This window comes from Brassica napus, chromosome A4 (assembly GCF_020379485.1).
Source record: "Brassica napus cultivar Da-Ae chromosome A4, Da-Ae, whole genome shotgun sequence".
Classification (NCBI taxonomy): domain Eukaryota; kingdom Viridiplantae; phylum Streptophyta; class Magnoliopsida; order Brassicales; family Brassicaceae; genus Brassica; species Brassica napus.
The window spans coordinates 4,840,243-4,857,714 of NC_063437.1; the positions used below are offsets into that span (position 1 = coordinate 4,840,243).

The following is a 17,472-nucleotide window of genomic DNA, read 5'->3' on the forward strand; positions in this document are numbered from 1 at the left end:
GAGACATTTGGTTTGTGGTCTAAACCGGTTGGTCAGTGACATAATTGGATTTCTTTTTTTTTTTTCGTTTTGGATCACAACTATGTATGTATTTAATTACTTAAAGGATATTTAGTTTTATAAAGCAAATCTCAAAAAAATATTAAAAATAATTTATGATAAAATAAGATACAAGAAAAAGATTCCCAAAATAACATTAATTAAATAGTAAAATAATTGATTACTTCAAACCCTAAATTTTCATCATAATTTTGCTCCTAAAAATTAAACTCTAAACTCTCACTACTAAACTAAAATAATTTTTTTTAGGTAAACTTATTTTAGAAATTTTTATTTATGTGTTATTCATCAAATGTAAATATTTTTATTATTATCATATAATATTATTTTAAAAGGTAACTAATTTAGTTGTGATTTGATACAAATTTTTTAGAATATCATTAACCGTTAAATTTGAATTTATTATGGACTTCTAATTTAAAATCAATTGACGATAAATGAATTGTCTCTAGTCCTTCATACCATGATAAATTTAGTTTTATTATGAGATTTTAACCTAAAACAAAATGACGATAAATATTTTTTTCTAACATTTGATATATTACTCTCTTTATTTCACAAAAATTGTCATTTTAACATTTTCTTTTGTTATTCAGAAATTGTCATTTTAAAATTTAATGCAATTTTTAATTACTTTCAGCTTAATATTAATTACAACTATATTGATCTTATAAATAATTTTACTTATCTCAAATATTATTAATTAAGTATGTGTAACTTATAAGAACATAAATACATTTTAATCATTTTTAATTTATATGAAAAATGTTAGAGCGATTAATTGTGATGTATGGTGTAGTATCTGTGGGGCAGAGGAGGAAGCCACAAATCATGTCCTCTTCAAATGTCCAGCATCATTACAAACTTAGGCTTTATACAGGGTTCCTTCTCATCCAGGAAAGTTTTCGTCCTCTTTGATTTTCACTAGCTTAGACTATCTTTTTTTGGAGGCTTCCGAAAGACGATGATTTCAGCTATTTTTCATGGATCATGTGGTATATATGGAAGAATATAAACAACAAAATTTATAAGAATAAGAACGAGAATCCGCAGGAAATTCTACGCATAACTGAAGTAGAAGGTGCACTTTGGGCTGAGATGCAGTTATCAGTGAATGAACATCATGGGGACGTCCAGCCGGTTCTTGATTGGCAATCTATGGGGCATACCATAGTCTGTTATGTCCACGGCACATGGAGGGAGCAATATGTTTTTACCGGTCAAGGATGGTTATGTCGAACGATCGATTCAGATGATGTGATGATGGGAGCGATGAATCTCCGACGAAGCCCATCACCTTTACCTTCAACATGTAAAGCTCTGATTTTGGTAATTGAATGCATGAAGACCTTCCAAAATATCTGATGAACTTTTTTGCGATGGATTATTCTCAATTGGTAAAGATCGCGTTGATACCTAAAGAATATCCAACTTTTTCTACACATATGGAAGAATTTCGACGCAGTAAAACTTTGTTCCCTAACTTCAAAATCAGACATATTCCAAGAGTATAAAACACAATGGCGTACAAGCTTTCAAGTGGTGCTAATAATTCTCCTTCAGTTATATTTACGTCGGTTCTTCACTTTTGGTTTGGCTTTATTAACTAACAGGTTAGTTTATCTTTTGTTATAAAACAAAATACTAATATAAGACTTTCATTCATTTACTAGCATTAACTTATTGACTTAAACTATAGTAAATATAATGGCCTTGAATTCATTTAAACAAACTATACACGACATATACCTTTTGTTACCAAAAGAAAAAAAAAGAGTAAGAAAAGAGAACCAACCATAAGTGTTTCAAGAATGACAAAGTTTTCGTTGACTATACGTCCTTGCCGGTAGTTTAGGTTCAAGCAAATGGCGGTAATCCCGTTGATTATGTCGATGTCATGAGAGAAGCATACACTAACAAGAAGACGGGCGAAATTCAGGATCCCCTCATGAGAGATGTCATAGACTTGGTGCAAACCAAAAATAAAACAGAATTCCTAGCTTCTCAGCCAATCTCTGATGACGATTCTACGGCAGCTTCTCAGCCAATCTCTGATGACGATTCGTATGATATTATTTTTAATTTCAATTTTTATGGATTTATAAAACATATTTCTAAAATACACATTTATTTAAAGATAAAATAAATAAAGTATTTGAAATTGAAAAATAATAAAGGATTCAGACAAAACAGGTTCCGTCGGAAATTTCCGACGAACAGTGGCCGTCGGAAATTTTCCACGGACTCCCACGGATGTATGTCTCTCGGAAATTCCGACGGAGTCAAGTATCATCGGAATATCGGAATAACACATCGTCGGAATTTCTTCAGAAATTTTTTCTGTTGCCCGCCTCTGTCAGAAATTTATTCCGACAAATTGCAGACGAAATCCTTCCGATGAAACATATTGGCGGAATATCCGTCTGAATTCTATCCGTCGGTACTGGTCGGGCTTTCGTCGAAATTTGTGACGAATTTCCGACGAACATTTTTTTCCGACATAATAATTCCGCCGACTATTTTCGTCGGAATTTTGTCGAAATAGCCTGACGAAGTTCCTACGAAATTGGCCGTCGGATTTCACATGTTTTCTTGCAGTGATGGTGGTGATAAAGATTAATTAATTTGTCACAACTAATTTGTTCAAAAGCATATATAAAGGTAGAATATGTTGTTGATACTTGAAAAAATTACTGCTAATAAAAAGGCGTTAATGAGTCACACCCACTTAATTTAAGAAAAATCAAAAGAAACCGAAACGAAGTTTGCAGGTTAAGGTTTATAGTGGATTTCTATCGCATGCAACGATAGTAGGGTTCATGGGAGGAGCAGGGATGGTGGTGAGTCGTCAACAGCTTAAGGATATTTTCGGACTTAAACGTTTGACAGAGGCCACTGATGTTATCTCCATCGTGCGTGCAGTCTTCTTCCAAACTCACCAGGTGTTTCTCTGTAATGACCTTCATATAAAAAAAAAAAAAAAAAACCACATGATAGTCACAAGCAGTGTGCTTGCTTGCTTAATTAATTAAAATTAAATTATGTGGCTGGGAGAGATTTCTTCAAAGGAAGGAATTAGTGAGCTGCTTAGTTGATGATTATGAATCAAGTTGCCAGCTGTCATATGTTCACCAAGTTTGGAGTAACTCAAGACACTTAGCTTGACATCAAATGATTACTCTTCCTTTCCCCTCTCTCCTTGTCGTGAACAAACTGATCAGAGAAAGAAAAAAAAAATTGCAGAGAGAAAACAGAAAGAGAAGAGAAAAAGTGAAGGAAAAAAAATCATAGGAAAAATCAGAGAAAATAGACAAGACCTTGGAAGACTTTCTTTCATCCTCTATTTCAGTTCCTTGCTGTATAGAATATCAGAAGTTCAGTAGCAGGTTCAGTGTAAGGGGGAGGATCAAGTGAGTTCTTCTGTCCATCAGTTGTTGTGGTAAGCTTAATCTTCTTGCCTCAGTCAACTCTTGATCAGAATCAGATATTGATCAGTTAAGCTGTTATCATGGATCAGTTGTTTAAGCTTCATCGTTTCAGTTTTATATATTTCAGATTAAATCAGTTGCTGGAATAATTAGCTCATGTTTTATGAACTAGTTTGATTTAATCTGAACTGATCTTATCGTGGTATGAACTTCACTTGATCTGAACTGATAAACCTTGTTCTGAATCGAGCTGATAAGATCTTATTTAAAATTCTTCTTCAGAACCGAACAAAGTATCTAAAGATAGTACTTGTGTTCTGTTTTGTCAGCTGCTTGCTGGTCTTGCTGACTCACTCCAGTTCGTCCTTGTACCTGTGTACTCCCTTGGTAAGCTGTAATGAAGTGGTTTGGATGTGGTGATCAGAAAACGTAGTAACCGTAATGAACGTTGTCCATTCTCAGGTTCCTTTCAGCCTGTTCGAGATCAGTTCCAAGCTTTCTTAAATTTCGGTTTCAAGACTTATTTTAAGGTGAGTCTAGATAGTTGGATAATAAATCATGTATGAGTGTAGCATGATTTATCTGCAGTCAATAGTCATGAATGGCTAGGTGTTGTCTAATTATTCTTAAAAATTAGTGAAGAGTTTAACTTGTGTGAACTCTTACGAAATACTCATAAGTGTTCATGGAGGTTTATGTGTGACTAGTATTTGTTTCTAAGTACTAATCTGATATGCATTAATATAGTTAAGTATTTAAGTAATATTCATATGAAGTCTTGGTCAATACTCGCTACCTAAATATCACCGTAATATGAAAAGCCGTCGCTTGATCGTACGTGGTTCACGTGACGTTTCAAGCTGTACGAAGACACGGAGTTACGGTATTGCAGACTAGGGCCGTGTACTGGGTGACGATCCAGTGTCGGGTGTTCATCTAGTGATTATCCGAAGGAGATGAATTTTAATTATTTTAATTATTTTTATTACCCGCTAAGTTCTTAGCCTTTTGTGGTTTCGGATTTAGCATATGCCTATACAATAAATATATATATATATAATTATGAGTTAAGGGCGGGTGATATGGAGCGATGTATAGGAAGAGATTCATAGTGATTATGTACTAGTACTTGAATGATTATACTAATGCATTATTGTGATTGCTTGTGTTGATTTGTTGTGTTGTGATTCTAGATTCACTGAGTATTTGTTACTCACGACTCATTCGTGTGTGCAGGTAACCATTAGGCGGGAGACACTTTTCTCTTTTGGACTAGAAGGAACGGCGTAATCAGCGGTAGTTTTTGTTGTCCTTGCAACGAACCTTTTGATGTATATTTACTGTAAACGTTGTTGGGCGATAGGCCGTAGGATAAAACTATAACGGTTTGTAAAAGGTTTAAAGTAAATAAATAAGGTATAAAGTATGTTTTATAAACTACTAGTTCTCACATGATATTAGTCCTTGTCCGGGACAAACCAACTATCGAGTATTGCTTGTCGGGTTGAAAAGCCTAAAGTGATATCCGATAGGAGCGTCGGTGTTCTCAGTTTGTTGATCTAAGGTGATCGGAATTATTCAGGGAACCTCGGATCGACCTTCGGAGAACAACGACGGTGTCATTTCCGGTCATCTATGATCGGGGGTGCCACATTCTCATTTCCGTTATTCTTTTAATTAAATTATTCACTAGTACATCAAAAATCTCATTCCCAATGTCGATGATTATTCTTTTAATTAAAGTAATAATTGTATTTTGACAATAAACATGTGTTTATTTGTTGTGTAGTGGAGATGGGAGAGTGGCGTTCTCGGTTGTGTTTTCCTTTTTTTCCTTCTTTCCACTAGATATTTCGTAAGTATTCTCATTCTACCTTTTATCCATGAAAAATGTTTCCCAGCTAATATGGTGAAATCCATTCAATGTATGAGAATGTGTCAACAATTATACGAAGTTTATGTTAATACATACCACATGTACGAAGTAAATAATTATATGATGGAAACATCACAATTCAGTTTAATTGATTTTAAGCTAAGTTAATGAGGTCAATCCGTAATATAAGAAAGTTAATTATGATTTACAAAATTTGACCCGACCCAGCTCCTTTACCCGACCAATTGTGGATTTAAGTCTCATGTTTGGATCCCCAATTTTCGAAATTAGGGTTCATAACAACAAAAAATCGATTTCAAACATATATATATATAGAGAGAGAGAGAGCGATGGAATTGAATAGAGGATCCAACATTAAGCGAAGGGGCAAGGCAAGTGAAGTCAATGTGCTTTGTTTTTGTGGGTTACCGCCAATTATATCTTAAGCATGGACATACAAAATCCCACTCTGTTTTATCTAGTTAAGGGTTCGCAGGACTCTCACTCTGTCTCTAGTGGCGACTCCTTCCCTTTCTCGCAATTTCTCACCTCTGTTTCTCCCAAATCGATTTCCGTTATGAACCCTAAAATTTTCAATTGGGGCAAAATCAAGAACAAGGGCCGGGTTAAGGAAAATGAAGAAATCGGGTTTTAATAATTTGGGTTGGGTCGGAGTTAGTTAAATTGGGGTTAAGTTTAATAATTATGAATTGACTTCATTAACTTAAATTTAAATCAATTAAACTCAATTATGATGTTGCCACCATATAATCATTTATTTCATACATGTGGCATATATTAACATAAACTTTGTGTAGTTATTGATAAATTTTCATACATTGAATGGTTTTCACCATATTAAGGTAAACCTCGTTTAGGTGAGAAACGTTTTTCCTTTTATCAAAATATTAGTAACTCCAAAAAAAAAATTAAATTATAAGTTTTTAGAACCTATTAGTAACTCTAAAATACAAAAGTCATCATGTAAGAGAAAGTTAATGTTTTTACTAACATAAAAAAAAATATATATACATATATATAATTGACTAACTATAATTTTTTTTTTCTTTTAGAAACTTATATGGTTTCTTATTGTTGGAGTTCCTCTTAACTTTACACACGGCAGATCTTAATAAAAACACGTTATAGTAAAAAAAAAACGTTCCCACAAGGTCATAATCTATAGTTTATCAATCTTTTACTTACAGATAATATATAAGAAAAAACGTTCATAATCAATGTGTGTGTGTGTCTTTATTTTTCTTTTCTGACACCACATATCTAGCTAAAATGATGATACAGAGCACGAAGAAACCAAAATTCTTCTGGGTGGCGGCGATGGCTCCTTTGACCTCAGTGATTCTTGGAAGCCTCTTGGTTTACCTCACTCACGCTGAGCGACATGGTGTTCAAGTGGTATTTTTCAGTCTCTTTATTTTACAATGACAACCCCACAAAAATAATCTATTAAGAGAAAGTATATACGTACATCTCACTGAAAATCTACAAACTTAATATATATATTCAACGGAAATCTGAAAAAAAGAAAGGTAGGTAGAACATTGTGGTTAGAAAAGATACAACATGCAAGAAATTTTAGTTTATAAATAGATTGTGGGAAAAGAAGTGAGATCATGAGCATTTTTGGCCTTTTTAATATTGTCCGAAATGGAGAGGAATTATAGTAAAAGAAGGTGTGTGATTGTGCAGATAGGGAACCTTAAGAAAGGGCTGAATCCACTGTCCATTTCTGATCTGAGATCTCGTCTTTACTTCGCCTTACATGCCGACAGCTCTCAAAACTGGCCTCATTACTGGGATCATAGCTCTCGCTGTAAGTTTAATACCAAACATTCTTTTGTTCATTCGGGAGAAAACGCAATAATCAGGGTTTGAACAATCCATGCCTGCATAACGTCTCCTCCAAAAAACATGCACTTATACAAATCATAATAAGCAGTTTTTAAGGTTGAATCATGAAAAAAAAAAAATCAAAATTTAAGTAAAATTCATGTCTAAATGTAGGAAGGGGTAGTAGCTGTATTAGAGTTATAACCGGTTATTGATATCTGGTTTAGACTGGTTTAGTTTCCTTTAGCTTAAACCAGCTATATATATACAAACACTTGTACAGTTACATGATTGAGCTGAATAATATACAGTTTTATATTTTCTAACAAACTTTCTTCATCGTCTTCTTCTCTTCATCATCTCATCGATTCATCACCTTCATATCTTCTAATATGGTATCAGAGACTTTCTGATCTTCGTTCTTCCGCTTCATCTCTTCCGATTATCAGCTCCGTTTTCGCTTCATTCCGCCGATCATGAGTGTTTTCATACATCCTCTGCTCGTCGAACTTCTTGAGCTTCTTTCTACTTTCATCGTCGCCGTCTACGAGCTTATTCTTCTCGTTCTCTTTCTCGTTTCTCATTGAACCGAGTGTTCTTGCTTACGACTGGATCGATATTTTCTTGATTGGATTTCGCTATGGCTTCTCCAGATCTGGAATCGATTCCGCCGCCTTCTTCTTCGATTCCGGCTCGCTCGAGCTCGATTCCGTCATTATCTAATCCAAATTCCAATCCTCTGTACGTTCACAATGCGGATCATGCCGGTATCTCTCTTGTCTCTGAAAAACTTACTGGCCTTGGGAACTTTAATAGCTGGCGTCGCTCGATGTTACTAGCTTTAGGTGCTCGCAATAAGGCCGTCTTTGTTACGGGACTCTATCCGGATTTAGATGAGAGTCATCCTGATTTTGGTTCTTGGTCGAGATGCAACAACATTGTATGCACGTGGATAGTGAATGCCGTTGATAAGTCCATTGCTAAGAGTATCATGTATCTTGATACTGCTCGCCAAATGTGGCAAGATATTCACGACCAGTTCAAACAGAGTGATGGCCCTCGTACTGCTGAGATCAAACAACAGATATATGCGGAGACTCAAGGTTCACAGAGCGTCAGTGAGTATTATACACGTCTCAAACAGCTTTGGGAGGAGCTTAAGAATCATGAGGATCCGTACACATGTTGCTGTGGACATTTGGATTGTGCTAGTCATAAGCAGCTTGCCACAAAGGATGAACAAGATCGTGTTCTGAAGTTTCTAATGGGTCTTAATGACAGCTTCACTGCTACAAGAGGGCAGATTCTGATGATGGAGCCGAAACCACTTCTTGCAAAAGTGTTTAACATTGTCTCTCAAGAAGAACGTCAACGGTCTATGAAGTCTACAAGTGGTGTGGCGTTTCAGGCTTCTCAAATGACTTCTTCTCCGGACTCAGTGGTTGCGGCTTATGCTGGTGGCTATAATAAACAGAGGCCTCGTCCCATCTGCTCTCACTGTGGTCTTGCAGGACACACGGTAAACCGATGCTATAAGCTCCATGGTTATCCTCAAGGCTACAAGGCTTCGAACTCCAGCTATAAGGGACAGAATCAATCACAGCCCAAACCTACTGGTGGTTCTCAACAATGGAACAAGAACACGAACGTGGCTAATATGGTTGCTCAGGATCTTGGGAGTATCTCTATGCATGATCAACAGGGAACTCACTTGGAGACAGTGACGACAGAACAAGTTCAGCATCTTCTAAGTGTTCTCAAAGCTAATTCTAACAGCAAGGAGAACAATCATTCTCAGATTTCAGGGAGCACAATTTAACTTGCAGATGGCTCAGTCTCTACTATCAAACCTCAACCACATCTTGTTCCCATTTCGTCTTCTCACCCTTCTTCTTCTGGTACTCTCCTAAATGACTCAAACTTTATCTTTTCTGCGGGAATCAAAGACAGCCTTACTTTTATGCATGATTCTTGGGTCATAGATACAGGAGCTAGTTGTCACGTGTGTTCTAACTTGAAAATGTTTTCTCAAACGCAAACAATTACTAACACCACTGTGACTTTACCTGATGGAACACGGATTGCGGTAACAACTTCTGGAACTATTGTCTTGACTGACAACTTGATTTTAAATCCGGTGCTTTATGTTCCTAATTTTCATTTCAATCTTCTAAGCATCAGTGCATTAACTAAAAACACTTCTATCTCGGTTCTTTTCTCTTCTAGTTCATGTCACATTTTGTCTTACAATCCTCTTGAATTTCTTCAGGAGCATACTCCGGATTACATGATTGGGAAGGGTAACCTTCTCGACAATCTCTATATCCTGGATCCATGTGCTCCTGCTTCTTCTGTTTTACCTCAAGATCATCACGTTTCTCAAATTTCATTTGAAGTATGGCATCAAAGATTGGGACATCCTTCGCAGAATAAAATTCATATTCTTTCAAAGAGTTTAGAGGTTTTCAAAAACAAGATAGGCCATGATCATTTGTGTAAAATTTGTCCTTTGGCTAAACAGAAACGCTTGTCATTTTCTTCTTCTAATAAAATGTCTGCTTTACCATTTGACTTGTTACATTTAGACATTTGGGGTCCTTTTCGTGTTCCAACTATTGATGGATATAGATATTTCTTAACAATAGTAGATGATTGCTCACGAGTTACATGGGTGTATCTCTTGAAAGATAAAAGCTCGGTTGCTACGGTTTTCCCAGAATTTTTAACTTTCATTGAAACACAATTTCAAACTTCTGTGAAAGCCATTAGAACCGATAATGCTCCTGAACTCTTGTTTACATCATTGCTTGCTTCTAAAGGAATTCATCACTACTTTTCTTGCGCTTACACGCCACAGCAGAACTCTGTTGTGGAACGCAAACACCAACACATATTGAATGTTGCACGATCACTTTTATTTCAATCTAACGTACCATTAGAATATTGGGGTGACTGCATACAAACTGCCATATACTTGATAAATCGAACTCCTACTCCACTTTTGAAAGATAAATCCCTTTATGAAGTTCTCATGTCAAAACCTCCTTCTTATGATCATCTTCGTGTGTTTGGTTGTCTCTGTTTCACTTCAACATTACTCAAAGATCGTCACAAATTTTCACCACGTGCATCTCCTTGCGTTTTTCTTGGTTATCCTCAGGGATACAAAGGGTATAAAGTTCTTGATTTACACACAAACAAGATTTCTATCTCGCGCAATGTGGTTTTTCATGAAAATAGCTTTCCCTTTTCTGAAAACCTTTCATCTGATGATGATATTTTTGGTCAATACGTTCTTCCTTTGCCTGTTCCGGATTCTCCATTCCCTGCATTTTTTGATCTTGGTGATAACACATGTTTTCATGATGAGTCTTCTGTTCCATTTTCTGAAACCACTACGTTTTTGGATCCTACGGTTTCTACTAACTCTCCAACTCATTCATCACAAACTGATTCTCATGTTTCTAACACACGTTCACGAAGACAAACTAAGGCTCCTGCTTATCTTGACCAGTATCATTGCTATCTTCTTAAACAAAATTCCTCTTTCCCTGCCCATCAAACCCATACTACTTCTTATCCTATCTCAGCATTTCTGTCTTATGACAAATTTGATGCCTCTTACCGAAATTTTCTTCTTTCAATCACAACTGTTACTGCTCCCAAAACATTTCATGAGGCCATTCTGCTTGATGAGTTTAAAGGTTCTATGAAATCTGAAATGGATTCTCTAGAAGAAACTGGCACTTGGTCTATCTGTCAACTACCTCCAGGGAAGCATCCTGTTGGTTGTAAGTGGGTGAATACTTACAAATTCAATCCTGATGGGACGGTGGAGAGACCAAAGTCACGTCTTGTTGCCAAAGGATACACGCAATTAGAAGGCCTGGATTATCTAGATACGTTCTCTCCTGTAGCTAAGCTGGGAACTTTCCGGATTCTCTTAAGTCTTGCTGCTGCTAAGAATTGGTCCATTCAACAGCTTGACATCAGCAATGCTTTTCTTAATGGCGATCTCGATGAGGAGATTTACATGACGATTCCTCAGGGTTACACAGAGCTTACTGGTAGAAGTTATCCTCCGAACTCTGTGTGTCGACTTCATAAATCTTTGTATGGCCTCAAGCAGGCGTCTCGACAGTGGAATCATAAGCTTACCTCTGTTATTGCCGCAGCTGGTTTTACTCAAGCTCCGTCTGATCATTCTCTCTTTGTTCGTCAGACTACGTCTTCATTTCTTGTGGCTCTTGTCTATTTTGATGATATTCTCATCATGGGAGATCGTGATGAAGCTATTGATGAGTTCAAGACTTCACTGAAGAATGCTTTTAAACTCCGAGATCTTGGTCCTGCCAAGTATTTTCTTGGATTTGAGATAGCACGCAATGAGACTGGTATCTCCATAAACCAACGTAAATACACTCTTGAGTTACTTCAGGATGCAGGGTATCTTGGATGCAAACCAGTCTCAGTACCAATGGAGCCAAACTTGAAGCTATCAGATACATCAGGCGATCTTCTTCAAGATCCTTCAGTCTTTCGGAAGATCGTGGGTAAACTTCTCTACTTGACTCACACACGTCCTCACATCACCTATGCTGTACATAAACTCAGTCAGTTTATGTCTGCTCCTCGTGTGGATCATCTCAAGGCTGCTCAGCGTGTGTTACGGTATTTGAAGAATGATCCAGCTCAGGGCTTATTTTACTCTGCTTCATCCTCTGTCAGCTTGACTGCATTTTGCGACGCTGACTGGGCCTCATGTCCCGACTCTAGGCGATCTACAACGGGTTACTGTGTCTTCTTGGGTGAATCTCTTGTGTCTTGGCGTGCAAAGAAACAACCTACAGTATCCCGTAGTAGCTCGGAAGCAGAGTATCGTTCAATGGCAGACACAACGTGTGAGTTGATCTGGTTAGCTTCTCTGCTACGTGATGTACATTGTCCTCTCACTGGCCCGGCGACATTGTTCTGTGACAATCAGTCTGCTTTGCACATTGCGTCAAATCCAGTCTACCACGAGCGGACAAAGCATATAGAGCTTGATTGTCATGTGGTTAGAGAGAGACTACAGAGTGGTTTCTTAAAGACGATGCACGTGAAGTCAGCTCATCAACTTGCCGATATATTCACCAAGGCAGTGCAACCTGCAATATTCCATCACTTAACGCTCAAGATGGGTCTTCACCACTTGTTCATTCCATCTTGAAGGGGGGGTATTAGAGTTATAACCGGTTATTGATATCTGGTTTAGACTGGTTTAGTTTCCTTTAGCTTAAACCAGCTATATATATACAAACACTTGTACAGTTACATGATTGAGCTGAATAATATACAGTTTTATATTTTCTAACAAACTTTCTTCATCGTCTTCTTCTCTTCATCATCTCATCGATTCATCACCTTCATATCTTCTAATAAGCTGTGGGAAGAAGCTTTGCGATGTTCAAGAACTACAACATAGTCGGAAACAATGAAATGATAGCGTTTGGAATGATGAACATCGTTGGTTCCCTCACATCTTGTTACCTCATAACTGGTATACACACAATCACATATGGCTTCTAAATTATCACATTAAGTATATGTAATGTGAAAATAATTGTGTTTCAATAATAATGACGACGTACCACACTATTAGGACCGTTTTCGAGATCGGCGGTGAACTTCAACGCGGGTTGCAAGACCATCGTGTCGAACATAGTGATGGCAATTGCGGTTATGTTCACACTGCTCTTCCTCACGCCTCTTTTCTACTACACACCACTCGTCGTCCTCTCCTCCATCATCATGGTTGCAATGCGGGTTGGGGGTAAACAAATTCGATTCCTCGTCTGCATGAGCGCCTACTTGGGGGCAGTATTCAGTAAGTATATATTTTATTGCGGAAATTACGTACACTTAAAAATGTGATTGCTAACTGTGATGAAGGTGGCTATATCAATAGCAAGGTTGTTGCTATTCGTGTCAAGGCCGAGGACTGCGGTGTAGGGAAACATGCCAAACAGCCCGATTTATAGGAACACTGAGCAGTATCCTTACTCAAGAACCGTTCCTGGTCTTCTCATCTTGGAGATTGACGCTCCCATCTACTTTGCCAATGCTGGTTACTTGCGTGAGAGGTAACTTTAACCCTAATTCATACATTTATGTCAAGGATGCAGGATGCCTTATGAATTATGTTTGCCATTCATTACACAGAATCACAAGTTGGATCGATGAAGAGGAAGAGAGGGTCAAAACATCAGGAGAAAACAGTTTACAATATGTTATACTCGATATGTCGGGTAATTAATTACATAATTCGATTTTATCTGACACAATAGTGGTAGTGACAAAACAAAACAGCTGGTGGTAATATCGACACGAGTGGTATAAACATGATGGAGGAAATTAAGAAAATCATGGATAGAAGAAAGTTAAAGGTAACGACCGCTCCTTAATCATGTAGCCGTATGCTACTTTCTTTTTTTTTTTTTTGAACTATATATGCTACTTTCTTTAGGATATGTTGCCATTAATTTCTTCGCATTATCCTTTTTGATGCTCAGTTAGTATTGGTAAATCCAAAAGGAGAGGTCGTGAAGAAACTAACAAGATCCAAATTCATCGGTGATAATTTGGACAAAGAATGGATGTTCATGACGGTTGGAGAAGCCGTAGAGGCTTGTAGCTACGTGCTTCACACGTTAAGAACTGTACCAGCCTCCAAAGACTCTAATAACGTCTAGTTCTTTTTTTTTCTAAGTCGTTTGAGACGACTCCTTATCAAACAGTTTGATGTAATTCAAATATCAAAAAAATGTAAAAGAAAAAGTGAAAAACCCTTCTCGATAACCAAAAATTAGTTTTCTTGTAACAGTTCTTGAATTTTCAATTTACTGTTGATCCAAGAACATAAGGGTTACTTGAATGTCCTAAAAGGACACCATATAAAGCCCAATAAGAAATCTGTTGGTATAATCGTGTACATCAAGGTCCACCATATGCATGCTACTCTGCTCCATTTATAACAAAACACGTACGAATAATCAGATAGAGTCAGATCCACGATACTTACGATGGCATCGTTTTCACTACTTCCGTGGTCTTAACTCTTTAACCAATAATAAAACGCAACGCAGCGTTTCTAAGAAGAACCTCGTCGTTACGACAACAGTGTGAACACGCAAAACAGAGCAAAGAAGACTTTTCGAGAAAAACAGAAGAGAGAGAAGCCATGTCGTCATCTTTGAGCAACGACGATTCGCAGCTCGGTGAGTCAAATCGTTCTGCAGAAGTAGATGGCGGCGAGGGAGGAAACTACACGGCTTACGAGTCTCGGTTCCAGTCGCAGCGGTTTGACTCGTCTTTCTCCAACTTCGAGAAAGACTTAGCAGGCGGCGGCGATTCGTCTCCTTACTCCAACCAAGAAGATATCTCGTCGCCGCAGAGGGAACTACCGGAAACTCAATCTCCGCCGTTGAAAAACAGTTCCGATGATACCAACGGTCCGATCTTGCCTCCTCCATCGGCCATGGAGAAAGAGGAAGGTTTTGCTCTCAGGGAGTGGCGAAGGTAAAAGCTTTCTTCGTGCATGCAGCTTTTTGATCGTTTACTTGCTTCGCTTCATCACGCAAAGAATCTTTGCTCTTAAAACTCTAATTTAGATTAATATTTTCTCTGTTAACCATAATTTAGCCATTCTGTTAAATACCCAATGACTAAAAGTCTCAACTCCAAACGTTGACCTAAACATAGTTCCATGGAGTCTTGTAGTGTGTTCAACAAGTTATCTTTCTCAGACCGAAACTAAGTCACAATAAAAGTATAGTCCAAGTGAGTGACTCTGTTACTAACTGTGGTTGATATGATTACACTTACCTCTTAGCCATAATCTATGATTGAATGTCTAATTAGATTACTTATATTGACAAGTGTTGTGTTTTGTGTGTGTTTCATCAAGGCTTAATGCTCTGAGATTGGAAGAGAAGGAAAAAAAGGAGAAAGAAATGGTTCAGGAGATTATAGAAGCAGCAGAGCAATACAAGGCTGAGTTCTATAGCAAGCGTAGCATTACTATTGAAAACAACAGGAAAACCAACCGCGAGAAAGAGAAGGTGATTTGTCTCTCCGTAAACTTGTGTTTTAAGCATTCAAGATTTTTGTTTGAACTTTGTGATGAACTCTCAACCCTTTTTGATTGACAGTTGTTTTTGGAGAGCCAAGAAAAGTTTTATGCTGAAGCTGACAAAAACAGCTGGAAGGCTATTGCTGAACTCATTCCTCGTGAAGTACCAGTGTTAGAGAAGAAAGGCAAGAAGAAGCAAGCTTCCGTAACTGTGATACAGGGGCCAAAACCAGGTAAGCCAACTGATTTGTCTCGTATGCGTCAAGTGATCACGAGACTCAAGCACAATCCACCTTCTCATATGAAGCCTAAAGTACCCACAGCATCTGAAAGTGGACCCGTGAGTGAAACGGTGTAGTCTGTGTTTGTGTTAACTTTTTCTTTGTTTTGTCTAAAGCGTGTGTTATTTGTTAGCTTCCTCATGTGTTCAGTTTCGAATTTTGCTTTTCGTGTGTTACGTTTCTCTGGTCCTAGCCTTGTTGGCTTCCCACACAGTTTTCGACTTGGATGTATCTATTCTAATAAAACACACCAAAATATCTGTACTAATGGTCCTGCCGAGGTCTTGGTTAATTGTCTCAATAACTCGGCTTCTATTGGTAATCTGCACGGTATTCAAATCGGCGTGTCTGGTCCTGCTATCCATCATCTCCTATTTGCAGATGACAGCTTGCTTATGTGTAGAGCTAATGTCAATGAAGCCACAGAGATTGTGAATTGCCTCAACTCCTATGGTGATGCCTCTGGACAAAAGATCAATTTGGACAAGTCGTCCATTATTTTTGGCGCTAAGGTCTCATCAGACGCTAGGAGAGCAGTAAAAGAAACATTAGGCATTGATAAAGACAGAGGTGATGGTACTTACCTTGGTCTGCCTGAGTGTTTTAGTGGGTCTAAGAGACAACTACTCAGCTTTCTTAGAAGGAAACTTCAAAGTCGCCTCAACGGCTGGTTTGCGAAATCACTTTCTCAAAAGGGAAAGGAAATTTTGATCAAGTCTATCTGCTTAGCTCTTCCTATTTATTCTATGTCTTGCTTCAGGCTTCCTAAGGATACTTGTGCTCGGCTTAGGAGCGCCTTGACAGAGTTCTGGTGGAGTAGTGGTAACAATAGGAAAAAGATCGCTTGGGTTGCTTGGCAAAAACTGTGCAAGTCTAAAGATAAAGGTGGCTTGGGTTTTAAGGATCTGGAAAAATTTAACCAAGCTTTGCTAGCTAAGAAAGCGGCTAGGGTGTTGGATAATCCAGACTCTCTAATGGCTCAGGTTCTGAAGCATCGCTATTTCAAGAACAGCTCCTTCCTAGATAGCAGGGTGGGCTCCAGACCTTCCTTCGCTTGATGCAGTATTATCCATGGGCGGGAGCTTCTACAACAGGGTTTGTTGAAGAAGATTGGATCTGGCTCTGATTCAGTAGTGTGGTGGGATCGTTGGATTACGGACCCTGTCCCTCGTGTGCCTGATTATAGCTAGACAAGGGTCTGTTGTTGATCTTACTCTGAGAGTGGAGGATCTTTTGGTTCCTGGTACTGGAGTTTGGAACTAGGAGCTAGTATATCGTACTTTCACACGTAAGGATGCTGAGATTATAATGAAAATCAAACCTGAGATCTCTCAAACGGACAGTGTGGTCTGGGGATTGTCGAAAAATGCATTGTACACGTCGAAGAGTGGGTATGCTTTGCTGGAGATTATTGAGGAGATTAATACCCCTCAGGTGGAGAGCATTCCTCCAGTAGAAAAGAAGCTCTGGTCCTCCTTGTGGAAAACGAAAACAACTCCTAAATTGCGACATTTCCTTTGGCGTATTCTCTCTGGTGCCTTGGCGGTAAAGGAAAGGTTGAGATCGAGAGGCATTCAACTTAATGTTACATGTTCTTCTTGTAACAATGGAGTTGAGGATATTGGCCATGTTCTCTTTCATTGTCCTGTTGCTCAGGAAGTATGGGCTCTCTCGTCGATCCCTATGCCTCCTTCAGGGGCGTGGTCTCGCTCTGTCTTCTTAAACCTTCTTCACCTGATTAATTGTGGGAAGCGAAGGTCTCAGGCTCTGGAAACCGGGTTGGTTTTTCCCTGGATCCTATGGCAGATATGGAAGGCAAGAAATGCATTCTGTTTCGAGCACATACGCTTGGTCCCTGCTGTTGTC

At 38.2% G+C, this 17,472-nt stretch overlaps 2 protein-coding genes across 2 annotated transcripts; both read left to right on the forward strand.

Annotated features, from left to right (window-relative positions):
* The first annotated feature begins 738 nt into the window (after nt 1-738).
* Nucleotides 739-9,997, forward strand: LOC106445656. The gene is made up of 4 exons (XM_048778038.1): nt 739-3,499; nt 3,818-3,875; nt 3,951-4,018; nt 4,725-9,997. Exon 4 carries the CDS (start codon nt 7,856-7,858, stop codon nt 9,032-9,034), a length of 1,179 nt encoding a protein of 392 aa, XP_048633995.1. The 5' UTR covers nt 739-3,499; nt 3,818-3,875; nt 3,951-4,018; nt 4,725-7,855; the 3' UTR covers nt 9,035-9,997.
* Nucleotides 9,998-14,068: 4,071 nt separating this feature from the next.
* Nucleotides 14,069-15,874, forward strand: LOC106445655 (clathrin light chain 3). The gene is made up of 3 exons (XM_013887246.3): nt 14,069-14,772; nt 15,161-15,314; nt 15,405-15,874. Exons 1-3 carry the CDS (start codon nt 14,435-14,437, stop codon nt 15,681-15,683), a joined length of 771 nt encoding a protein of 256 aa, XP_013742700.1. The 5' UTR covers nt 14,069-14,434; the 3' UTR covers nt 15,684-15,874.
* Nucleotides 15,875-17,472: the final 1,598 nt, after the last annotated feature.

Excerpts from the sequence above, each read along its gene's own strand:
- LOC106445655 (XM_013887246.3), top strand. The coding sequence starts at position 14,435 with ATGTCGTCATCTTTGAGCAACGACGATTCGCAGCTCGGTGAGTCAAAT. Across the intron at positions 14,773-15,160 it reads GCTCTCAGGGAGTGGCGAAG|GCTTAATGCTCTGAGATTGG; the intron begins GTAAAAGCTTTC and ends TGTTTCATCAAG. Across the intron at positions 15,315-15,404 it reads CCAACCGCGAGAAAGAGAAG|TTGTTTTTGGAGAGCCAAGA; the intron begins GTGATTTGTCTC and ends TTTGATTGACAG.
- LOC106445656 (XM_048778038.1), top strand. The coding sequence starts at position 7,856 with ATGGCTTCTCCAGATCTGGAATCGATTCCGCCGCCTTCTTCTTCGATT.